Source organism: Pan troglodytes, chromosome 9 (genome assembly GCF_028858775.2).
Source record: "Pan troglodytes isolate AG18354 chromosome 9, NHGRI_mPanTro3-v2.0_pri, whole genome shotgun sequence".
Classification (NCBI taxonomy): Eukaryota; Metazoa; Chordata; class Mammalia; order Primates; family Hominidae; genus Pan; species Pan troglodytes.
The window spans coordinates 125,396,570-125,422,262 of NC_072407.2; the positions used below are offsets into that span (position 1 = coordinate 125,396,570).

At 45.1% G+C, this 25,693-nt stretch overlaps 1 protein-coding gene across 12 annotated transcripts in view; it reads left to right on the forward strand.

Moving 5' to 3' along the window:
* The window catches only part of GRAMD1B (GRAM domain containing 1B), a 263,268-nt gene that overhangs the window by 103,601 nt on the left and 133,974 nt on the right, over positions 1-25,693 (forward strand). For 8 of the 12 annotated variants that reach the window (XM_054662798.2, XM_016922190.3, XM_016922183.4 and 5 more), the window contains one exon: positions 18,681-18,758. In XM_054662798.2, the coding sequence (XP_054518773.1) occupies positions 18,681-18,758 (78 nt within the window). Of the gene's footprint in view, positions 1-7,226; positions 7,355-18,680; positions 18,759-25,693 lie in introns of those variants that run through there. The other 4 variants (XM_054662796.2, XM_016922184.4, XM_016922189.4 and 1 more) reach the window with 3 other exon arrangements.

Sequence of the window (25,693 nt, forward strand, 5' to 3'; positions counted from 1 at the left end):
GCATGAGCCACTGCACCCGGCCAAGATAGCTCTACTTTCAAGTGCAGGTTTTTTTTTTTTTTCTGATATGGTCATTTGTTTATTTCTTTTTTTTTTTTTGAAATGGAATCTTGCTCTGTCGCCCAGGCTGGAGTGCAGTGGCACGGTCTTGGCTCACTGCAAGGTCCACCTCCTGGGTTCACGCCATTCTCCTGCCTCAGCCTCCCGAGTAGCTGGGACCACAGGCACCCGCCACCATGCCTGGCCAATTTTTCTGTATTTTTAGTAGAGACGAGGTTTCACCATGTTAGCCAGGATGGTCTCGATCTCCTGACCTCGTGATCTGCCCGCCTTGGCCTCCCAAAGTGCTGGGATTACAGGTGTGAGCCACCGTGCCCAGCCAGTCATTTGTTTATTTCTATGGTTTCACCTGTGGCTTTGTGACCTCAGTGGCAGGTGCCATCCCCTGACAAACTGCCTCAAACTGGGCAGAGCAGACTCTCGTTACTTCTTGTTTCAAGGTTTTCACTTGCCTTGGACTTCCCAGATGTTCTTGCATTCTAGCTGAGGGCTGCCACCTGCAAAGCAGAGACGGCTGACACTTGCGGCAGAGTGAACATTCAAGCTCAGCCCAGCCCCTGAGTCCCAGCCCAAGCTCAGAGTCCCTTCAGTCTCATCAGTGAGGTTATCCCTGCCACCCACCCCTTCTCCAAGTGAATGCTACGCTCCAGCACTGGAGTGTGCTTAAGGTGAAAGAATAAAGAATTCAGGGACAAAAAACCTTAAATTGAAATCCCTGTTTCTTAGCTTACCAGCACAGTTTGCTCATAGACGTGCCATGTATCCCTGTGAAGTCTTATTTTCTTCATCTTTATTATTTATTTCTATTTATTTATTTATTTTAAGATGGAGTCTCACTTTGTCACCCAGGCTGGAGTGCGATGGCGCGATCTCAGCTCACCGCAACCCCTGCCTCCTAGGTTCAAGTGATTCTCATGCCTCAGCCTCCCGAGTAGCTGGAACTACAGGCATGGGCCACCACCACACCTGACTAATTTTTTATATTTTCAGTAGAGTCGGGGTTTCACCACGTTGGCCAGGCTGGTCTCCAACTCCTGGCCCCAAGTGATCCACCCGCCTTGGCTTCCCAAATTGCTGGGATTACAGGCATGAGCCACCGTGCCCAGCCTATTTTCTTCATCTTTAAAATGGGGATCAGAGTGTATACATTTCTTATTTACCTGATGAGGATAAAAAGTTGGAAGCATATACATGGGAGCACTTTGTAGATGGGGAAGAAGTGTTTTAATGGGAAGGTTTATTCCTAGTATTAAATACAACATATTAGTATGCAGTATCTTGAATGAATTGAAAAAAGCAGCCAGAGTTTGCACTAAAGGAGGTGTTCTCTGATGTAGCCAACAGGTTCTCTCCACCACACGGGCAGAGCTACCAGTCTCACCTGTAATAACTGTGCCGACTTGGATTTGTCATTAGTCCTATGGCTCAAAGGAGACAGAGCTCTGGGTCAGCAGAGAAAAAAGTCAATGAGTTAATATTCGAATGCACCAAGGGAAGGGACAGGCCTCTGTGTGACACAGCGCCCAAAAGGCCAGGGTGGAAGATATGGATCATATAGAAGGGAAATGAAGAGAAAGCGGAGAGCACAACATGCACGAAGTTGCAGGAATGAATGTGCATGGGAGATTTGGGGAGCACGAGCCCCAGAAAGGAAAACTGTGTAAAGGCCTCAGGAAGAGCTTTCTGCTGGGGAAGTCAGTTTCATGTAGTAAGGCCTTGTGTGGCAGGCAGAAAACTTTGGACTGTATTCTATGACATTATAGGAAGACTTCAAGAGACTGTAACTTGGGAAGAGACTTGACTAGAGCTGTTTTAGAAGATAACAGGGCTGGGCCATGCCTGTAATCCCAGCACTTTGGGAGGCCAAGATGGGAGGGTCGCTTGAGCCGAGGAGCTCAAGACCAGCCTGGGCAACAAAGGGAGACCCCATTTCTACAAAAAAAAAAAAAAAAAAAAATTTAGCTGGGTGTGGTGGTGCACACCTGTGGTCCCAGCTACTCGGCAGGCTGGGGTGGAAGGATTGCTTGAGCCTGGGAGTTGAAGACTGCAGTGAGCCATGTTCATGCCACTGCACCCCAGCCTGGGAGACAGAGCTAGCAAGACTTGGCCTCTAAAATAGTAATAATGATAATAATAATAATAACATCTAGGCACATTAGTATGCTGGGGCCAGCTGGCATCCACTTGTAGATGCCGATTGTGCATATCATTTCCCAATGCCAATTTCACTGATAGCAGAAATCAATCATGGTGGGAGTATACATGGCAGAAATTGGCAAATAATATAAATCAGCCCCCTCCACCAATCTAGTTGTTAAACATTTGTCAGCACAGATAAAGGACCGTTTCAATAGAGTGGGATGTCAGTAGTTTTCAAACCTGAGATGCCTGTTAAAACTCCTTCAGGCTCCAACCCAGGCCCCCTGAATCAGAATCCAGGATCAATGAGGGAATGGGAACCTTTTTCTTTTCTTAAAAAGTTTCCAGGTGATTCTTATGCAGCCAAGGTGGTACTGATATTTGGACTAGAGCAAGGATAATAGGAATAGAGAGGAGAGGATGGATATAAAAGATGTTTCAAAGGTGGGAGCCAATATAACTCAGTGATAGATCGAAGGTAGGGAGTGGAGGAGAGAGAACTGCTGGAACTATTTCTGTGTTTCCTTGTTTGTACAGCTAAGTGGAGGGATGGTGATGCAGGTGACTGAGCTAAGGAAGGCAGATGGGAGTTGTTGGGGAGAAGTGAGGGTGTGGGAGGCGGGAAGGGGTAGTTTTGGACAGGCTGTGCGATGAGCCTAGGGAGGTAGGGTTTTGGTGACATCCTGTAAACAGCTGGATATGGGGGACCGGAGCTTGGTGGAACAGTAGGAGTTTTAGATACAGGTTTGGGAGTGAACATGTGGCTTTTTGTCCGAGCCATGGATATGGATGACATTGCTGGAGGAGAATGTGTCATGTGAGAAGAGAAACAGACTCTGGATGGAACTCCTAGGGGCAACTTTTCAGAGGTTGGTAGGGGAAGAGAAGCCAAGTAGAGATCAAGCAAAGAGCGGTATGTATGTTGAAAGCCCAAGTCGATGGCTCCTTAGAGAGAGGAGTTCCTTTAGGTGTTTTCGCATTTCCAGAAGCCTAACAGAAACCACACGTACATTTTTCTGTAACAAGACAACCTAAAACATTCCTTTGTTTGGCTTGAATTCTATCAATCCAGTGTGGTAAGACATGTCCTTGGAGGCTGACCTGAAGCTCTGAATGGTAGTTGTGTGTCTTTCATTAGAAACACACTTGGGGCCTGGTGTGGTGGCTCACGCCTGTAATCCCAGCACTTTGGGAGGCAGAGGCAGGCGGATCACCTGAGGTCAGGAGTTTGAGACCAGCCTGGCCAACATGGTGAAACCCCATCTCTACTAAAAAAAGTACAAAATTAGCCGGGTGTGGTGGTGCATACCTGTAATCCCAGCTACTAGGGAGACTGAGGCAGGAGAATCACTTGAACCCGGGAGGCGGAGGTTGCAGTAAGCTGAGATCACACCACTGTACTCCAGCCTGGGCAACAAGAGTGAAACTCCATCTCGAAAGAAAAAAAAAAAAAAAAAGAAACACACTTAGGAATATTGTTTGAGGGTTCTTGGTGGAGAGGAAGTTGGGACATTGTAGGAAACAGAAGTGAAAGCCCTCTGTGTGTACTGGCCTGACTCTGTGAGAGGAAATGGATGGAGAAAGTACTCAAACTCCTCATTAAACTGGAGCAGTTTAGTTAAAGGGCTCAAGATCATACTGATTGTTGAAAATAAAGATTTGGGCTGGGCATGGTGGCTCACGCCTGTGATCCCAGCACTTTGTGAGGCCTACGCGGGCGGATCACTTGAGGTCAGGAGTTCAAGACCAGCCTGGCCAACATGGTGAAACCCCATTTCTGCTAAAAATACAAAAATTAGCTGGGAGTGGTGGTGGACGCCTGTTATCTCAGCTACTTGGGAGGCTGAGGCAGGAGAATGGCTTTAACCTGGGAGGTGGAGGTTGCAGTGAGCCAGGATTACAGCACTGCACTCCAGCCTGGGTGACAGAGTGAGACTCTGTCAAGGAAGGAAGGAAGGAAAAGAAAGAGAGAGAGAGAGAGAGAAAGAGAAAGAAAGAAAGAAAGAAGGAAGGAAGGAAGGAAAGAAGGAAGGAAAGAAGGAAGGAAGGAAAAAGAAAGAGAGAGAAAGAAAGAAAGAAAGGAAGAAAGAAAGAAAGAAAGAAAGAAAGAAAGAGAAAGAAAGATTGATTGCCCGATTTGGGCATAAAATGGATTCTGGCTTGCCCTGGGCTTAAGAACTTTCTGCAGCTTTTCAGCACTGACTTCTTTCTCCAACATGGATACTCTGCATTGGGAAGCAAGAGATTTTCCACAGGCAGGAAGGGGACCCAGGGAGTAGGGGTGGGGGAAAGTGAGGGGATGGTGCGTGTGTGGAGAGTGCAGGGAGGCTGGCCTTGAGGCTGGTCCAGGGTTTTGACCAATTCTTACAAACTTCAAGTTCTGGGAAGCAACTTGGTTGACCACGTTACCTTCTGAGTAAAGGTTTAGTAAGTGATCTGGTTAATTTGTATTTATTCTCTTGAGAGAGCTGAAGATTTCACTGTGAAGTTAAGTAGTGATTGAGGCCAAGGAAGCTAGTAGGATGTGGGAAACTAGAAAAAGGTGGTGTGCTCCTTTACCTAAGAGCAAGTGAAGAGAGTTAAAGCTGACAGTTTCTCCTTGCCCCTTTTCTCAGAACCCATTTGAGGAATATAATGGGGTAAGTATAATTATTTTAATTATGTGTGGTGATAGGCCTAGAATTTTATTGTAGGTGAGGGATCATTTACCCTTTGTGAAAAAGGATAAAGAATATTTATTTATTTTTCCTAGCCGGAGCTTCATGATCTGTATTCACGAGAGCTAAGGATTGGCATGAAAATTTAAAGCTTATAGATAGGCTGGGTGTGGTGGCTTTCGCCTGTAATCCCAGCACTTTGGGAGGCCGAGGTGGGAGGATTGCTTGCACCCAGGAGTTTAAGATCAGCCTGGGCAACATAGGGAGACCCTGTCTCAATTTTTTAAAAAATTAATACTCATAGATAATTCAGAAAGAAACAAACAAAAACATTGTAGCCTTGGTTTTCAACACCTTTTTTTTTTTTTTTTTTTTTTTTTTACTGACTTTCACTGGTTGTGCCTAAATGGAGAGCCATATTCTTTCCTGCCCACCTTCCCATGGAGGCGCTGTCAGGCTTGAGATGCAGCTTCCTCATGTTGGATAACTGAGAGTTGGACCACAACTTTGACACGGGGGCAGGAAAGAGGAGCCCTGGCATTAGGAAGATTCTGGCTGGTTTTGTTACAGTGGCTTCTTTATGGGGAAGGTCCACATATGTCTAATTCAAGTCGGCATCGCCAGATGTCTGGAACCAATGCCTAAAACATAGTTGGTGGAAACATGGATGGATGAATGACATATCAGGAGTGGTGGGTTCCCTGAGGTCACGGGCCATGCCTTACACATCCAGCACGGCCTAGCAGGGTCCTTCCTTCCTTCCTTCTTTTTCTTTCTTTTCTTTTCCCTCCCTCCCTCCCTCCCTCCCTCCCTTCCTTCCTTTCTTTCTTTCCTTTTTTGTTTTTGATGGAGTCTCGTTCTGTCACCAAGCTGGAGTGAAGTGGCGCAGTCTGAGTTCACTGCAAACTCTGCCTCCCGGGTTCAGGCGATTCTCCTGCCTCAGCCTCCCGAGTAGCTGGGATTACAGGCATGCCCACCACACTCAGCTATTTTTTTGTATTTTTAGTAGAGACAGGGTTTCACCACGTTGGCCAGGATGGTCTTAATCTCTTGACCTCGTGATCCACCCGCCTTGGCCTCCCAAAGTGCTGGGATTACAGGTGTGAGTCACCGCGCCCAGCCTCAGGGTACTTTCAACATAGATGTTCAAAAAGTATGCACAAGGAAGGAAGGTGCAATCTGTGCTGATTTGAGAGTACTCAGAAAGGCGTCTTTCTGGGCAGACCAGTGAGTACTCAGTGGAAGTGGAGACTTTTACAAATACATCAAGGGAGGATAGGGCTAGATATTTGCACATTCATCAGATATGTATTATACACCTAATATGTGCTAGGCACTGTGGATGGAAAAAAATGACACAATGGGACCATCGCTCTCAAATAATTTATAGTATGGTAGAAGGTTTAGGGAAATGAATCATTAATCGCTGCATCCCAAGGAGTATGATAATTGTTATGATAAAGGTTAGTGCAGGCCAGGTGCGGTAGCTCACGCCTGTAATCCTGGCACTTTGGGAGGCTGAGGCAGGTGGATTCCTTGAGTCCAGGAGTTCAAGACCAGCCTGGGCAAGATGGTGAGACCTTATCTTTACAAAAAATACAAAAATCAGCCCGGTGTGATGGTGGCACAACTGTATAGTCCCAGCTACTCAGGAGGCCGAGGTGGGAGGATTGCTTGAGCCCGGGAGGCAGAGGTTGCAGTGAGCCAAGATCCTGCCACTGCATCCAGCCAGGGTGACAGATTGAGACCCTGTATCAAAAAAAAAAAAAAAAAAAAAAAAAAGTAGTGCAGGGTGATATAGGACCATAATGTGGGTGGTGGCCACCAAGGAAGATTTACTACTTTTGAAGAATAATAGTAGCTATAATATTGTGTGTCTACTCATCTTTCCAAGTATTTGTGGGTGTGTATTTAATTCTCCCAAAACCCCAAGAACATAGATGCTATTGTCACCCCCATTTTATAGAGGTTGGACATCAGCAGCGTAGGTGGAAGAGTCGACTTGAACTCAGGCAGTCCAAAGCTGGAGCCCTTAACCTCAACCCCTAAACTACATTGCTTCCATGATGGGAATTACTGGGACAAAGAAGGGTGAGAGAAAAGGCTCTACCAGGCCAGTAGAAAAGCAAATTAAAAGGCAGAGGCAAGTAGAAGGGCTGGAGTGGAGAGCGGAGGTGACGTGAGGGAGCTGGGTAGAGAGGCAATAGCCAGGTTATGAGGCTGTTACTGCTCAGATAAGGAGTTGGAACTTGCTCGGAAATCATGGGAAGGCTAAAGGATTTTAAGCCAGGAAGAGACATGATTAAATCTGTGTTTCTGTAAGACCATTGTTTCAGTGTCAGGATAGACTGGAGTGGGGCCAGAGTGGCAATGGGGAGGGCAGTGAAGAGCCTATTAAAGTAATCTGGGTGAGGAGTGATGAGAGCTTGGTTTCAGACAGAGGCCGTCGGAGTGATGAATGGAAGGCGGATGGATTCGAGAGTCATTAAAGAAGTAAGGTCTGTAGGACTTGGTGTCAAACTGATGTGGGGTTGCATTTCTAGTTCATATGAATCTTTACTTGTGGAGTATAAGGAGAGGAGAAAAAGATGGTGAATTCAGTGGTGGGAATGCTCAGTTTGAGACTCCTGTTGGACATTTAAGAGAGCTCTGTACCTCTGCAACTATACGATACTAAAAATAAGTATTATTTTTAATTTTTTTCTTGTCCTTTCCCTTTCTCTTTCTTTTCTTTTCTTTCTTTCTTTCTTTCTTTCTTTCTTTCTTTCTTTCTTTCTTTCTCTTTCTTTCTTTCCTTCTTTCTTTCTCTTTCTTTCCTTCCTTCCTTCCTTCCTCTCTCTCTTTTTCTTCTTCCACCTGATGGCACAAGAAAAAAATAAGCATTATTAACAGTTGTCGGGGATGTATTTATTTACTTGCCAAGCCTTCTGCTAAGTGCTGCATTTTTGTTGTTGTTGTTTAAATGACTTTATATTGAAATGTTACAACTCTGATGTAAATATGTATGGCATAGGAGGACAAAAAGGGAATGCGAGAAAATAACCAAGTATGGGGAAATAGAATCATCTCTCTGATGACATAGATAAGGACACCCTAGACGAGCTTACTATGGTTCACACTGACTTTACTGGGTTCCACAAAGACCAGTCTACAGACCAGAGGTTCTCCATGATCAAGTCATATTCAGGACTCCTGCCCACATGCAAGAGTGAAATCAATTCCTCAAGGGCTTGCACACCCACACCACAGAAGACACTTAAAATATTATCTCCATATTATCTCCAACTCATCACACAAAACCATACAAAAGCTAACCACTTCTTATTTAGAAGACAGTTACTACTTACAAAACTGCCAAGAGCAGCTCACATTTTTTTTCTTTTATTTATTTTAAAAATAGAGTTTCACCATGATGTCCAGGCTGGCCTTAAACACCAAGGCTCAAGTGATAACCCCACCTTGGCCTCCCAAAATACTAGGATTACAGGCATGAGCAACCATGCCCAGCCAACTCACATTTTTCTTTCTTTCTTTTTTTTTTTTTTGAGGCAGGGTCTCACTCTGTCACCCAGGCTGGAGTGCAGTGGCACGATCTCGGCTTACTGCAACCTCCACCTCTCGGATTCAAGCAATTCTCCTGCCTCAGCCTCCCGAGTAAGAGAACACAAGAGCTTGGAACACAAAAAGTAAACTAGGAAGGGCTACCACGTTAAGTGCTGGATATTAATTAACTTGCTTAATCCTCACAACAGGTCTGTAAGGTTGCTTACATTTTGACAGATAAAAGGATGGGAATGTAGAGAGAGGTTAAGAAATTTGCTCTGAGTTGCTAAGAAAACAAGTGGCCAAGCTAGAACTCAAATCCTGGGTTTGATCCATACCAGTGCTGTCCAATAAAGTTTTCTGCAGTGATGAAAATGCTTTCTATCTGTACTGTCCACAATGAAGCCACGAGCCACATATGGATGTTGAGTACTTGAAATACTGGTGTGACTAAGGAACTGCATTTTTAATTAATTTAAATTTATGTAGCCGCATGTGACTAGTGACCACATCGTTCAGTTCTGTGCTCTGCTATCTTTGGGAGTTATCAGCATATTCATAATAATTGAAGCCTTGAGTGTGATAAGATTTCACAAAGAGATGAATTGCAGTAGACTTTAACCTCGTATGGGCCCAGGCATATTTGAGAATCTGATGAAGGCTGTAAACTTCTCTCAGGAACATATAGTATTATTGCACATTATATTGATAACAATTTCAGAGGTCCACAAAACTTAGGTTTCCCTGATATAAAACAGGAAGAAGCAGGAACCCAATAGAATGTAAACTCCTTAAGAGCAGAGACCTCATCTGTGTTGTTTACTGCTCTATACCCAGTATCTAGATTCTAGAACAATGCTTAGTACATAGTTGATGCTTGGTAATTTTAAATGAGTGTCTGAATGAGTCCCGGGAAACATTTTAGGACCAAATAGAAGAAGAGCCCAAGAAACTTCCCCAGAAAAAGAAGTGAAAGTAGGACAAAACGCAAGAAACAGGGGAGAGTAATGCCAGAGAATGCAAGAAGTATGCGTTTCAAGAAGGAGAATAATCATCAATGTCAGACCTGCCTGGCTGGTCAAAGATGAAGATTTAACTATTGTCATTGGTCTTGGTGTAACAGAGGTCCCTGCTGATAAAACCAAGGAGAGGTAGGCGTGGGGTGCACATTGCAATAGATTAATTCATAAAGCAGTGGTGAAGAAGTAGGGGCATTGAGTATAACATCCAGTGAACCTCAAATCCTGGTTGCCCCCCAGAATCATTTTTAAGCTTTTTAAAAATACGTATACCTGGACAGGTTCATACTCCGACTTCATACATTTGGAGAGGGGCCAAGGAATCTGCATAGTAAAGCTCCTGAATTTATTATAATATTGTTTTAATGGAAGTTCAGCAATTACAAAGTAGTATGTATGTTCTTGCAATAAAATGGCCATCAAGAGAGGAAAACTAACGCTGGGTGTGGTGGCTCATGCCTATAATCCCAGCACTTTGGGAGGCCAATCCAGGCGGATCATTTGAGGCCAGGAGTTCAAGACAAGCCTGGCCAATATAGCCAGGCATGGTGGTGCGGGCCTGTCATCCCAGCTACTCAGGAGGCTAAGGTGGGAACTTGAACTCAGGAGGCAGAGGTTGCAGTGAGCCAAGATCATGCCACTGCACTCCAGCCTGGGCAACGGAGCAAGACTCTGTCTCAAAAAGAAAAAAAGAAAAAAAGAAAAAAGAAAGAAGTGGAGAGAGAGCCTTTTCTTTTGTTAAACACAGACATGGGCATGTTCAGAGGTGAACTATTTTATTTTTTTAGTGATATGGTTTCACCCTGTTGCCTGGGCTGGAGTGCAGTGGTGTGATAATAGTTCACTGTAACCTTGATCTCTTTGGCTCAAGCGTTCCTCCCACCTCAGTCTCCCCGGTGAAGCAGCGTTGTTGTCTGGGGTAATACCCAAGGTTCGTCATCTCATGCCAAGAAAATTAAGGACACAGACACACATGAGGAGTGAGTTTAGGAGTGAAGGTTTAATAGGCGAAAGAAAGAGAAAGAACAACTCACTCTTGTGAGAGAGAGGGGCACCCAAATGGGAATTATGCCAGGTGCTGTGGAGTGCACCAGATTTTTATAGACAGGCTTGAGGAGGTGGTGTCTGATTTATATAGGGCTCACAGACTGGTTGGACCAGGTGTGACGTTTACATAGCCCAGGGGGAAGGCTGGCCACTCCACCCTAATCTTATTATCCAGATGGGCTTTCCACTTGGCTGGCACCATGTTGTCTGCTCCTTACCATACATGTGGCTGGCAAAGAGAAGGGAAGATGGAGCCACCGTTTTGAACATGCCTAGTCCCAGGTAGCCTTTTCCTATTGGCACAACTGCTGGCATTCACCCATGGAAGCTTCCAGCTTGCTTGTCTATGTCTACAGCTCAGTTTTACAGGCTGCTCTTTGTTAGAAAAGAAAATGATTTGGGGGATGCTTTTCATTAACAGGAAAATCTTACGGAGGACTTCCTTACCCTCACTATCTGCCTAAATAATTTCTTCTTTTATTTTTTGAGACGAAGTCTCGCTCTTGTCCCCCAGGCTGGAGAGCAATGGTGCAATCTTGGCTCACTGCAACCTCTGCCTCCGGGTTCAAACAATTCTCCTGCCTCAGCCTCCTGAGTAGCTGGGATTACAGGAGTCTGCCACCATGCCTGGCTAAGTTTTGTATTTGTAGTAGAGACGGGGTTTCACCATGGTAGCCAGGCTGGTCTTGAACTCCTGACCTCAGGTGATCCGCCCACCTCGGCCTCCCAAAGTGCTGGGATTACAGGCGTGAGCCACCGTGCCCTGACAATTTCTTCTTAACTCCCATATCACCAGTAGCTAGGACTACAGGCACACACCACCGCACCGTGCTAATTTTTGTTTTAATTTATTTTTTGTAGAGATGAAGTCTCACTGTATTACCTAGGCTGGTCTCAAAACTCCCGGGCTCCAGAGATCCTCCTTCCTCAACCTCCCAAAATGCTGGGATTACAGGTGTGACCCACCTCACCCAGTCCCAAGAACCATTAAATAGAGAAGTATTCATGAGTTGTAAGGAGCTAGGAAGATATTTAGCTGGATTTTGAATCCCTGAATCTTTGACCAGGGATTCTACCCACCTTGCTGCAGGTTCCTATGGGAGCTGTTAAGCAGAAGTGAACCTTCTAACTCGGTAGACAAATTCTCAATATTCACCTCAAGTATGTTATTTCTAAGTGGTGTTTGAGGATATTGAGGGATGTTCTGTAAGGAGGTGGCAGTACCCCAGTCACATTTGTTTACTTATTTTCTATTATTAGACTTGTCCATACCTGCTTGCCAGGTGGCACACAGAAACTCCTCCTTTATTCTCTCCATCTTTGCTACCTGCCTTCTCTTCCCCCATACACCTTTCCTACTTAAGCTGAAATAGTAAATGCCAGAGTCATTTTATATGTAGAAATAATTTAGCATGAAAACCCAGCTCTCTCTTCTGTCAGTGGTGGTGAGGCCCTACTTTTCAGGCTAAGGGCCTTTTCTGTTATCTTTCTCCCATGCACTGGCTATTTCAAAATATTCTGACACACTAACTGAATACTCAGTGTAACAGATATCCACCATTTATGATACACTCACCAAGGGCCTGATACTGCCCTAAACATGTTCTACAGATGATTTCTACCATGTCTAATCCCCACTGCAATGTTTTCTTTTTTTTAACTTTTAATTTTTTTAAAGTAATGGCAATCTTGAATCCAACAGAACTGCAGTCTTTTAAGGCATGCATTATTACCCACATCTGACTGTTAGAAAAGTGAAATAATTTTCTCAATCTCCCCCTCTGCTAAGTGGCAGAGTCAGGACTAGAATGTGCGTCTCTCTGACGCCATATCCTGAACTCAGATACTGTGACTGGATTATTCACAACTTAATCCTCTGTGCAGTTCTATAAATAGAGGACTAAGTTGTGAGTAATCGCAATAAGTCTCCATTTTTCAGGAAATAGGCTAAGGGAGGATAAGTGACTTGGCCAAGGTTAGAAGGCTAATAAGAAACAAAACCTATGTCCCAAGGACCTCAATCCAGAAAAACAAAAAACAAATAAAGGCAGGGGGCAAACCCAGGTTTGTCTGCCTTGGTGCTATTTCTACTGTATCACTGCTTAAAATAATATATTTCCCCATTTTTATTAACAAAGACATCTATAACTGCCACTCAGAGCCTTTTGCAGCTTCTAATTAGCACGAGATAATTGATACTAACAGGAAAGATTGCCTCAGTTGCAGCCAGAAGTAAAGAGATGCAGTACATTAGTCTCTGCAGCCTGGGTGTGGGTAAATGTAGTTTCCATCAGGCTCTGGAAATACTGCATTACAGCCTACATGCCCCCATGATGGCTTGGGACCACCTGAATCTCTCAGAACCCCTTCTGGGCATAGGAAGCTATGACTCCTGTAGGGTTGCCTGGAAGAGAAAGAGCTGTTTCTCCCTAGGAAGCACCTACTCAGTAGAGGTTGCCATATTCCGTCTTTCTAGCAGTAAAGCCGTGCCTTTCAGAGGGCAGAAGGACGGCTTCCTGATGGTTCGTGGGTTTAGTCTGTACTTTCTGCACGTGTCCTGGGTATAGGGAGGGAGGAAGGGAGATCACTGGAATCATGAGAATTTGCCCAGCCCGCATTGCAGAGCTTCCTGGTCAAAGCCTAGTGAATTTCTGCCTTGTGGAGCGTGCTTTGGCTCAGATTCCTGTGGATTTTTCCCAGTCCTTCCAGTGCTGCTGGTATTAATGTGACCTTCCAGGATAAGCTCCTGCACTAGCACGCTGGTCTTAAACAAAACCAGGATTCTGCTTCAGCTGGTTTCCCTCAGGAATATCCCAGAATTTTACCAACAGCTTCCCATCTTATTTAGGAACATGGTCTAGTGTTCCAAAATTTAATTTATACAATGAATTTTATCTGAAGCTTGAATGTACAGCAGGAGGGATTTAAGTCATCCTAGTTCCATATCTAGCTGTCTTGAGCGAATGGCAAGCAGTTGCTTATACAAATTCCCTTCCTTGCAGTGTTAAGCCATCTTTCAGTCATCCGGTGCCCAGGCAAAGACATTCCAAATCCTAGTTTAGAGTTTCTTTTTCAGGGTTTCCAACAGACAGTTTCATCTGTTAGTGCCCTCTGCTGGACTTTCTCCAAGTTCTTTTCAACCTCCTGAATCCCAGAGTGGACACAGACTGGATGTCTTCTCCCACTAAGGCCTTGACTAATCTGGAGTGGAGGGGGGTGTGCTTTTTGACCTTGTAGCATGCTGCACTCCTTTATAAACACCTTGGCCTGGAGGTTGCTCTTTTCATGGTCTCCGAAGACTGGTAGGTTTATTTAGGGAGCAGCGTGAGTTGCCTGGGGTCCAGGTGGCCTGTATCATTGAAAAAGGCTCATATAAGAGAAGAATTGAAAGGGTGTGTGTGAGAGGGTGAGGCAGTGTCTGAATCTCTGGAAATTCTGCTCAACAACATTATTTCATGGGATTGAGTGGAGGAGTGGTTGGCAGCAATTCATCCATTTAACTTCTTTTTTTTTTTTTTTTTTTTGAGACGGAGTCTGTCTCTGTTATCTAGGCTGGAGGGCAGTGGCACGATCTTGGCTCACTGCAATCTCCACCTCCCAGGTTCAAGTGATTCTCCTGCCTCAACTTCCCAAGTAGCTGGGATTATAGGCGTGCACCATCACACCTGGCTAATTTTTTGTATTTTTAGTAGAGACGGGGGTTTCACCATGTTGGCCAGGCTGGTCTCGAACTCCTTACTTCAGGTGATCCACCCGCCTCGGCTTCCTAAAGTGCTGGGATTACAGGCGTGAGCCACCGCACCCGGCCCATTTAACTTCTTTAAGACTGTTGAAAAACAAGCTCAAATAATGGGAGGAAATAGGGCCAGGCCTCTGCCGAGGGTACTGGAGGAGGAAAGATCCTGTATATACCCTATGCCTGTTGCCACCATGGATTTATCTAGAGTCCCTCCAGCTCGATGTTCACTTCTCTGATGTGTTCCCTGGAGCTTTCCAACAGAAGTGTCCACCAGCTACACCTTGTTCATTTTTCTGCTGTTGTTGCATCACAGTCCACGGTGAATATTTGTATGTCTTAGACTGGGAGCTCTTTGCTGGAGAGACCTTGTCCTGATCATCTTTACAGTACTGTCTCCTAGCACAGTGCTGGGTACATGACAGTGGTAGACGGAATTGAACTAGAATGCCTTTTCTTCTCATTTCTGCATGTCTTGAGTCTATCCAGTTTTAAGTGGCAGCACAAAAATCTTGTTGTTAAGACAGAATTGTCTTACTGGTCCCAGAAGGACATGACATTTCTGCATTCTGTGTTCCCATAGCACTTAATACATAGTATTGAGAGTTATCATTTTTCTGCTTTTAAATATAGTTATTTATATTGAATCTTACTTTCCAGATTCTAAGCACTTTGAGAGCAGGATCCTTGTTTGATTCACGTCTTTCTTTTCCTATAACCCATAAAATGATGCCTTGCATATAGGATAATGGCACCTGGCATTTACATAGCAGTTAAAATGTGGCAGATGCTCTTTTTCATACTTCACATTTCTTTCTCTTTCTTTCTTTCCTCCTTCTTTCTTTTTCTCTTTCTTTCCCTCTCCCTTGCCTCCCCTCCCCCCTCCCCCTCCTCTCCCCCTCCCATCCTCTCCCCTTCTCCCTCTTCCTTCCCTTCCCCCTCCCCTCTCCCTCCCCTCCCTTTCATTCTCCCTTCCCTCCCCTCTCCTCCCCTCCCCTCCCCTAGCACAGTGCTGGGTACTTGAGAGTGGTAAATGGAAAATGGAAATGAAAATGGAAACGGTAAGTGGTAAATGGAATTGTCACTGGACTAGCTGTCTTGAGCGAATGGCAAACAGTTGCTTATACAATTCCCTTCTTTGCAGTGTTAAGGCATCTTTCAGTCATCGGTGCCAAGGCAAAGTCATTCCAAATCCTAGTTTAGAGTTTCTTTTTCAGGGTTTCCAAAAGACAGTTTTATCTGTTAGTGGCCTCCCTTTCCCCTCCCTCCCGTCTCCCTTCCTTTCCCTCTCTCTCCCCTCCCCTCCCTTCCCTCCCTTCCCCTTTCCCTTCTCTCTCCCTTCCTTCTCCTTCTCCCTTTCTCTTCCTTCTCCCTTCCTTTCCTTTCCCTTTCTCTTCCCTTCCCTTTCCTTTTCCCTTTCCCTTTTCCTTCCCTTTTCTTCTCTTTTTTTTTTTCAGATGGAGTCTCACTCTGTCACCCAGGCTGGAGTGTAGTGGCGCGATCTCGCTCACTGCAACCTCCGCCTCCCTGGTTCAAGTGATTCTCCTGACCTCAGTCTCCCAAGTAGCTGGGATTACAGGCGCTTGCCACCAAGACTGGCTAATTTTTTTTATTTTTAATTTTTTATTTTTTTTAGTAGAGATGAGGTTTCACCATGTTGGCCAGTCTCGTCTCAAACTCCTGATCTCAGGTGATCCACCCGCCTCGCCTCCCAAAGTTCTGGGATTACAGGCGTGAGCCACCACACCCAGCCTCTTCTCTTTTTCTTTCTTTGTCCTTCCTTCCTCCCACCACAGTCTTCCGAGTAGCTGGGACTCCAGGTGTACACCATCATGCCTGGCTAATTTTTTTTTTATAGAGATGGGGTCTCACCAGGTTGCCCAGGCTGATCAGGAACTCCTGGGTTTGAGCGATCCTCCGGTCTCAGCCTCCCAAAGTGCTGGGATTACAGGCATGAGCCAACCCGCCTGGTTCCATATTGTAGACTCTTAACCATTGTCTTGATGATGCTTCGTGTACACATAGCGTGATGTGAATACTTGTTGGATGCATGTAGTTTGATATTTATTTGAAACCAATACACAGTTTGAAGATGACCCATTGCTGCCTTCTCTGCCATCTGAACTGTTTTCTAAGCCATGGGAAGGCAGGCCAGAGAGGGGCGCCAGAAAGGAGGCAGTTCCTGGTTCCGGTTCCTGAGGCTCCTTATTGGTTTTCCTTGTAGTTCCGGTTTGGAAGTCTACAGTGCCATCTAGTGGGTAAACTTGCAAATATCAGCTTAGAATTATTTTTCTGAAATCCTGGTAGATGGCCTTGAGTTCTGGGAGCCCCCTTTATTAGTTTAAAATTTTGATTGCCGGGGGAGGATAGGGGGACTAGGAAGAACCAGCCCATCCTGGCTCAGCGGGGTCAAGTTTGACCTCTGCTTTGAAGAGGCTGCAATGCTGATTGTGGTTGGCTTGGTTGAGCCCTGTTGACTGTTGTAAATGGTGTGTTCTCCCACAGTGTAGACCCTGCTTCTGGAGCTGTGTGGGCTTTGGAATTTGAGTTACAGTCATCTGTGTGCTGCCTACTGTGGAGTAACACTTGTCCCAGGTTGTATATAAGGGAATGCTTGATTCATATAACAGGCCAGTTCCAAGTAAGACATCTCATGAGTTAACGACATTATAGTGAAATTTGGTTATGTGGAGTTGGTAATAGGCAAATCCATCCGAGCTGGCAAAGTGAAAATGATGAGCAGCCACTGCATAGTGAACGAGCTGTAAAAACGTGCTGCATGGAAGGGAAAGAGAAAGGGATTCCGTACACAGTGAGTTCTGCCGAGCAGCCGGAGGAGGCTTTGTGTACGGCGCTGTTCTGGTTTCTGGTGTGTGTGGTAACGTGTATGGTTTCTTGTGTCTGTGTTTGAAAATTGGATGTTAATTGCTTTTCAGGTCATTTACTTCTTGCTGGAAGAACGGAACATAAGAGCATGTGGTAACTGTAACCACAGAACTCATGTGCTTTGGCTGAGAGTGTACAGACACTGGAGCAAGCACTTGCTCGGCAAGATTGTCCAGTTTGCATTCTACTGGGCATCTAGGCTAAGGAATATACTCTGTAGAGACCAATGCATCTTAGTGCAGCAGGCGATCCACCAGAACAAGGAGAAAATGTTGGTTATGTGGTAGCCTTGGTTATAGTGACATTTATGGTAATAGGGATTTATTATTAATAGAACCTATGTGAAGCAGGGGTTGGCCAACTTCCTGGTAATAAGGATTTATTATTAATAGAACCTATGTAAAGCAGGGGTTGGCCAACTTTCTCTGTAAAGGGCCAGATGGTGAGCATTGTGGGCTTTGTGGGCCTATGGTGCCCACAACTCTGTCTTAGTTACTCAACTCTGCCTTAACCACTCAGCTCTGACATGGTAGCAGGAAAATTGCCAAAGATAATATGTAAATGTAGGCTTAGCTGTGTTCCAGTAAAACTTCATTTGTGGACACTAAATTTAAATTTCACATCATTTTCACCTGTCATGAAATATTCTTTTTTGGATTTTTTTTCTTCCAACCACTAAAAAGTACAAAAACCACCCTTAGCTCACGGGGCTGAGCAAAAACACGTGGCTCTAGATTGAGCCAGAGTTTCTAGTTTGTGGACTCCTGATCAGATGGCTGGAGTATTTAATAATAATTAATAAAAATGATTTGTTCATCAGCTATGCCAGCAGTTAGTGTCATGAAGTGTCTGATAAGCTTTTCTTTCTCTGGAGTAAGAGGAAAGGCCATTCTTTCCCCTATTATTATAAGATATGACCTCCCAAAAGAACTCTGCCTGAACTAAAGCTGTGTAATTATCTCACTTACAGTGCCTTAAGGTGTGGAGATTCCACCCTTTATTCCTTCTTCTATTTCTCATCCTCCTCAGCCTCCCCTGGAGGCAGAGTAGCAGACTAAGTGACCCCAGACCCCATCCAGCCTTTTGCCTTACTGGAGAAGCAGACTAGGTGACCCCTGGCCCCATCCAGTCTTCTGTCTTACCGGAATCTCCCTCCTCCCACACATCTCACACCCTCCCCACAACACCCCACCCAGTCCACGTCAGTGGCTTGAGAGTCTCCGGTGGGCTGAGGAGAATGGGATTATAATCCCATCAGAGAGAGGAAGAGGAGTGGGTAGAGAGAATGCCGGAGGCATTTGCTCTTTGAGGTTTATATAGCCAGGGAAGAGTGTGGTAGCAGGGCGAGATGGGCCTCTTCTGTTTTGGCTGGCAACAGACAGTCTGCAGGTGTGATGGCTGGGGATTTTACCAGCCTTGTGTCATTTCTTATATGGTCTAACTGTGCATTCTCTATGCTAGACTTACTTGGGGGAACTTGTATCTTTAAAATTTTGTAACCCCATGTCTTTGTCTAGTTGAAGTCTAAGTGACCTCCCCCAGGGTTGAGAAAGAAGCTGAAGTTAACGGTTGATATCCTGTGTCTTTCCTCAGCAGCCAACAGAGCAGTCAGCAGAGCAGCCACGATGATGATTCTAGCAGGTTCCTGAGTCCTCGAGCGCGGGAAGAAAGGTAAGGTCCAACTCCGAGGGCGAGATGGGGGCAAAGAATAGAGGGGGTGGGGTGGAATGTTTGAGGAAGATTGTGCCTCTGCTCTGTGCAAAAAAATGTGGAAAACTGAAGAGGAATGGGAGAGCCTGAGTCCCCTGTGCTTGACTGATCAGAAAGACAAAACTTTCACCCCAGAAAGGAGAAGGAGCAACACAAAGGGGCTGGTCCCAGAGGCTTTTTGTGTTCAGCAAAAGAAGTCAACGTGTGGCAAACCAAATAGGTTGAAAAGACTTCATACTGAGCAGGGCTTGGTGGCTCACACCGGCAATCTCATTACTTTGGGAGGTCGAGGCGGGCGGATCACTTGAGATCTGGAGTTCGAGACTAGCCTGGTCAACATGGTAAAGCCTCATCTCTACTGAAACTACAAAAATTAGCCAGACATGGTGGCATGTCCCTCTAATCCCAGCTACTCCGAGGCTGAGGCAGGAGAATCGCTTGAACCTGGGAGGCAGAGGTTGCAGTGAGCCAAGATCGCACTACTGCCCTCCAGCCTGGGCAACAGAGGGAGACTTCGTCTAAAAACAACAACAAAAAACTTTACAGTGGAGTTAGGACTTGAGTCATGCCCTATAGGTTGGGTACAATGTGGATCAGGAGGTGAAGGGCATTTTGTGTCTGAGGAAGCTGCATAGCCCAGGATGTCAGGTGTTGGATGCTGTCAGGTGGCAGCAGCGTTAATGAAAAATGAGGTGGGATGTCTAGGATGCAATGAGAATATGGAGGCTCTTCAATGGTTGGTTGAGGATTGGAGATACGGCTAACTAAGCACTCAGTGTGAGGACCAGCCAGCACCTGCTTCATGCAGTGCCCGTGAATGCTAGACAGAGGTAAATTTGCTGTAGCAAGTTAAACTTCTTTGCCTACAGAAAGTTGATGGTGTTGACGTTAACCAAAAGGAAGTCTCAGCTGGCCTACCGCAGGGGCTCTGCTTTTGGTCTAGCTCTGTTTATCGTTTTTATCAACAAGCTGGGTGAAAAAGCAGAAGGTACTTTTACCACATTTATCAACTTATGGTGGACCCTCTGCTGAGAGGGGGTAGAGAACACCAAGGATGATAGAATCAAGATTTAATATTATTTTGAGTAGAACAATGGGTGGAAATCAAGGAGATATTTTCTTTTTAATGGAAATGTGATTTTTTAATTTTTTAATTTTTAATTTTTTTTTTTTTCTGAGACATAATCTCGCTCTGTCACATAGGCTGGAGTGCAGTGGTGCAATCTCAGCTCACTGCAACCTCCACCTCCTGGGTTCAAGAGATTCTCCCAACTCAGCCTCCGGAGTAATTGGGATTACAGGCAAGTGCTACCATGCCCCGCTAATTTTTATATTTTTAGTAGAGACGGGGCTTCGCCATGTTGGTCAGGCTGGTCTTGAACTCCTGGCCTCAAGTGATTCACCTGCTTCAGCCCTCAAAGTGCTGGGATTACAAGCGTGAGCCACCATGCCTGGCTCACTATGAAGTCTTGAAATGTCTATGAAATGTGATCTTGTATATTTATGTTAGAAAAGATTTATTTCACACTTGTAGAATTGCCACAGGGAGCCTAATTTGATAGGATTTCATGTGAAAAAGAAAGAATATTTTTATTTGCCAGCCAAATATGAAACAATAATATGACACAACTACCAAATGATCTTTGAAAGTTTTTAATTCATTCATGGGAACATGGTGCATGGATTAAACAAAAGAAGAAGATGTCACTGTAATCTGTACTAGTATGACCATATTTCGTGTATTATTCCAGTTCTTTGAAAGTGGATGTGGATGCATTAGAGTCCATAAAAGAATGATTATATCATAACTATATCATTATAATAAGAGTTGGTTGCGGCCCTCTGAGGTGGCTCACATCTGTAATCCCAGCACTTTGGGAAGCCAAGGTAGGCAGATCACTTGAGGCCAGGAGTTCGAGACCAGCCTGGCCAACATGGGGAAGCCCCGTCTCTACTAAAAATGCAAAAATTAGTCGAGTGTGATGGTGCACGCCTGTAGTCCTAGCTACTCCGGAGGCTGAGGCAGAATCACTTGAACCCAGGAGGTGGAGGTTGCAGTGAGTCAAGATTGTGCCACTGCACTCCAGATTGGGCGGAAAAAAAAAAAAGAGTTGGTTGAAGGAAAGGGATTTAGCCTGGAAAAGAGATTTTTAGATATCTGAAAGCTGAAGAAATAGAACTGGAGGGTTAGAAGTCAGTGAGAAGGATTGCAGCTCAGGATAAGAAAGCACTCTTCCATGATAGAGCTGTACTAGCTTGGATTTTCTATCTGAGAACTGAGAATGAAGTGACTAACGGGTGGGGCATGTATACAGCGTGGATATGCTGAACGAAGGGATGATTCACGTTCCAGGTGGGACAGCAAGCGATTTCATCGCGCTTCTCAGGATGACACATAATTTGAAACTGATGAACTGTTTATTTCCATTTAATATTTTCTTTTCTTTTTCTTTTTTTTTTTTTTTTGAGATAGGGTCTCCGTCACCCAGGCTGAAGTGCAGTGGCGTGATCTCAACTCACTCCAACCTCTGCCTCTAGGGTTCAAGTGATTTTCCCACCTTAGCCTCCTGAATATCCAGGACTATTGGCGCCTGCCACCATACCTGGCTAATTTTTGTATATTTTTGTAGAGACAAGTTCTTGCCACATTTCCCCGGCTGCTCTCAACTCCTGAGGTCAAGTGACCCGCCTGCTTCAGCCCTGCAAAGTGTTGGGATTACAGGCATTAGCCACCACTGCATTTAATATCTTCTGACCACACTTGACTGTGGGTAACAAACCGCAGATAAGGGGGGACTGCTGTAATCTCTCCCCTTCATAGGAGTGTTCAAGCAAAAGCTGGGTGGTGTGTCAAAAGGGATTTCGTTCTGGTTGAGAGAGTGGAACCTCTCTAGTCCTTATTTCTTTAGATTATGAAGTCTTGTGAGTTCTGCCCTGGTTCTCAGTTTTATGCCCCCTGTTAATCAAAACAGTTCAGCTTATCAATTTAGACCGACGTATATGGAGACATGGCACTTCCAAGGAGCAAAGACTAATCATTCTTGTCAAGATGCTTAATCAGGTACGATCTGATCTGATGGCAGTTCTCTCAGTCCCTGGAGTACCCTCCACTCTCTGTGCAAAGCTTTCTAGATTGCAGCAATCATAATCTCAAAATTAGAAGAGGCCACAGAGGTCGCCCAGCACAGCCACCTTCCCTGTGCTGTGCACCAAACATCTCCAGAAGTATACTGTCCATTTCTGAGCGTGATGTCTTTGCCTGCTCTTCTTCTACCAGTTCTATGATTGACAGTTCCTCAACTCACCTTATATTATCTCTGCTGCTTGGGGCATTCCTGGAAGAGATGAGTAGTGCTGAGATGCATATACCCTAATACATTTTCCCCAAGGACATAGCTGCTTGCTAACTAGAGAGAACTCTGCCTTTTGTTTGGTATTTGGGACTTTACACTGATATAAATTCTATTCTAATTTCTCCTCTCTAACCACTCACTCCTCCAACCACAGGAAATGTTACAAAGGTTCTCCCATCTAAACCTCTGCCCAGAAAAACTCTCTCGATTTCTTCCCGGGTCCTTTGTTCCCATCCTGGCCCACTCGCAGTCCCCTAAGCTCTTTATGGTGGATGGGGATGTTGTTTTGCATCAACTCGCTTTGGAGAGTATGAGGAACAGAGAGAATGTGGTCAGAAGTATGCTTCCTCTGGTGGTCCCTGTGACCGGCCCCCCCTCCAACCCCCAAAACCTCAGAAATTGGCTCTAGTATGTGTTCACTCACCATAGCCCTTCCGAAGAAAGTCTTTCTTCTCTTCTTGGCTGCTGGGTTCCTTATCCTGGAGAGAACAAGTTTCCGGAGCTCAAATTAGTCTCCCAGGCTCAGCTCAGAACTAACTTACGCTCTGCACCTAATTCTTCCTACCCAGTTAAGAGTCTCCAGGTGTTTAGGACGTTGATCTGTGATGTTCTGACCTGGGGTGAGATTGGAACCCTGGGGAGATGTGGGCAGTGGCGGGCATCTGGCCTGTGCTCCTCGTTCTGGCCCCCTCTGAGGGACAGTGCACCAAAGCTGTGAATGGCGGCATTTCCTGCACTGGTGAGGCCTCCCTGCAGTCATCTTCTTTACTCTTCGTAATGCCCCTGGGTGGCAGGTGGAGCTGGGTAGTATTGTCACTGACTGAAAACGGTCAAGGATGAGGTGGATATTAGGGATTTTTTTTCTGTGGCTTCTTCTAATTTTCCAAACCACATCATCAATTGTACCATGAAAGATTGTTTCATAGAGCAGGCAAAAAAATTAGCATTGATTTCTTCTATTTTAAAGATTCAAATTAAAATCTTTCAGTACCAGATGCACTTTCAGCTGGTTTAATAAAACATTTTCTTTTCTTGCTTTTGTGTAAGGTTCAGAATGGTTATAGTATTCAGAGACTACGTAGCTACCTTACTCTACACAGCAGTGGGTGGAATACCTTAATACGGTGTTCAAACCTAAGGATTTCTGAGAAAGATTTTTTCCTTATTCACATTGACGCTCTGTCCTGAAGGAAAGACTTTGGAACCTTGACAGGAGTAGAGCGTAGGTTGAAGGACTGTGACATACATTTGCTGGGTGGGTGTGGCATCAGCAAGAAGGGTTGATTTTTATGAAAATGTGTTTATTAGGAAATGGAGATTGTCTCAGAGATAAGAATAATTCTTCCAGGTGTCCAGTAGAAAGCAAAATAGGTAACTTCCCCGAAGTGTGTGTGTATGGAATACAGGACATTAATTCATTCTTTTTTTTTTTTTTTTGAGACAGAGTCTTGCTCTGTTACCCAGGGTGGAATAGTGGCATGATCTTGGCTCACGGTAACCTCCACCTTCCAGGTTCAAGAGATTCTTCTGCCTCAGCCTCCCGAGTAGCTGGGACTACAGGTGTGTGCCACCACGCCTGGCTAACTTTTGTATTTTTTGGTAGAGATGGGGTTTCACCATGTTGGCCAGGCTGGTCTAGAACTCCTGACCTCAAGCAATCCACCTGCCTCTGTCTCCCAAAGTGTTGGGATTACAGGCATGAGCCACTGCACCCAGCCTAATTGTGCATTTGTAAAGTCAATTTACTTAGTGTTACTCAACCCTCAACCTTAGTTTCCTCCTTTGTAAAAATTTGATGTCCATTGGATTTTCTTGTAAAGAATACATGAGAAAACATTCGTAAGGAGCCATTAAGTGGATGCTTAATAAATGGTAGCTGCTTGCACTCTGATTCTGGCTATCATAACATTTTACTCTCAGTTTCCTACCAGATCTTACACTCTTCTGTTCTTGACAAAGCAGAGACAAAGCCGGGCACCGTGGCTCACCCCTGCAATCCCAGCACTTGGGGAGGCCGACGTGGGTGGATTGCCTGAGCTCAGGAGTTTGAGACCAGCCTGAGAAACATGGCAAAACCCCGTCTTTATCAAAACTACAAAAAATTAGCCGGGCATGGTGGCATGCGCCTGTGGTCCCAGCTACTTGGGAGGCTGAGGTACAAGATCCCTTGAGCCTGGGAGGCGAAGGTTGTAATGAGCCTAGACTGTGCTACTGCAGTCCAGCCTGGGTGACAGAGTGAGACCCTGTCTCAAAAAAGAAAAAAAAAAAAAGAAAAAGAAAAAGCAAAGGCAGAAAGAAAGTGTAGAATATTGAGCATCTGCAAATGTCACATATTTAGACTCCAGATAAATAGATTAAGTTGTGGTATTTCCCCTCAAGAAGCTGATTCTCTTATGGTGTGATATACTTACAAATAAACAAGTATAATATAATGTAATAAATGACTTAAGAAATTATGCGTAAGGTAATAAAACTGAAGAATTTTACAAGCTGGGTGTGGTGGCTTATGCCTGTAATCCCAGCAATCTGGGAAGCCGATGGGGGTGGATCCCTTTGAGGCTCAGAGTCTGAGACCAGCCACCAACATGGCAAAACCCTGTCTCTACTAAAAATACAAAGATTAGCTGGGTGTGGTGGTGTGCGCCTGTAGTCCCAGCTACTCAGGAGGCTAAGGCTGGAGAATCACTTGAGTCCAGGAGGCAGAGAGTGCAGTGAGCTGAGATCGCACCACTGCACTCCACCCTGGATGACAGAGTGAGACTCTGTCTCAAAAGAAAATAAATAAAGAAGTTCACTAAGTGCTTACTATGTGCTTAAACCTGTGTAATAAACCTTGCATACATTTTTAAATATATTCCTCTCAACAGCCTTATCAGGTACATGCCATTATCTGCATATTAGAGTTTAGGAAAACCAAGGCTCGGGGAATTAAACTTGCCCCAGAGAAACACAGCTACTCTGGGGTGAGGGCAGGGGTGGGAGGGTTTCCAGAAAACTCTACAGAGGGGGCTGTGCTTCAGCTGAGAACTGCAAGAGGAGTAGGAGTCTGTCACATGGACAGCATTTGCAAGCAAGGGAACAAGATGTACATAAGCATGGAGGCGGGAGAAAGCAAGGCATGTTCGGGAACCACAAATACTTCAGTGTTGCTGCAGCGTCATATCCTAGGAGAAGGGTAGCTAGTGAGTGGCCAGGAAAGGCCTTTGGACAGGTAGGCAAGTGCCTGGTCATGCCACGTCCTGCTGTGATAAGGAGTGAGTATTCTTTATGGATGACTGGAAACCAGTAAGTTATGTTTTTTTGTTTGTTTGATTTTGTTTTTTTAGAGACAGTCTTGCTCTGTCACCCAGGCTGGAGTACAGTGATGCAATCTCGGCTCACTGCAACCTCCGCCTCCTGGGTTCAAGCGAGTGTCTTGTCTCAGCCTCCTGAGTAGCTGGGTTTAGCTGGGCGCCCGCCATCATGCCCAGCTAATTTTTGTATTTTTAGTAGAGACAGGGTTTCACCATGTTGGCCAGGCTGGTCTCAACCTCCTGATCTCAG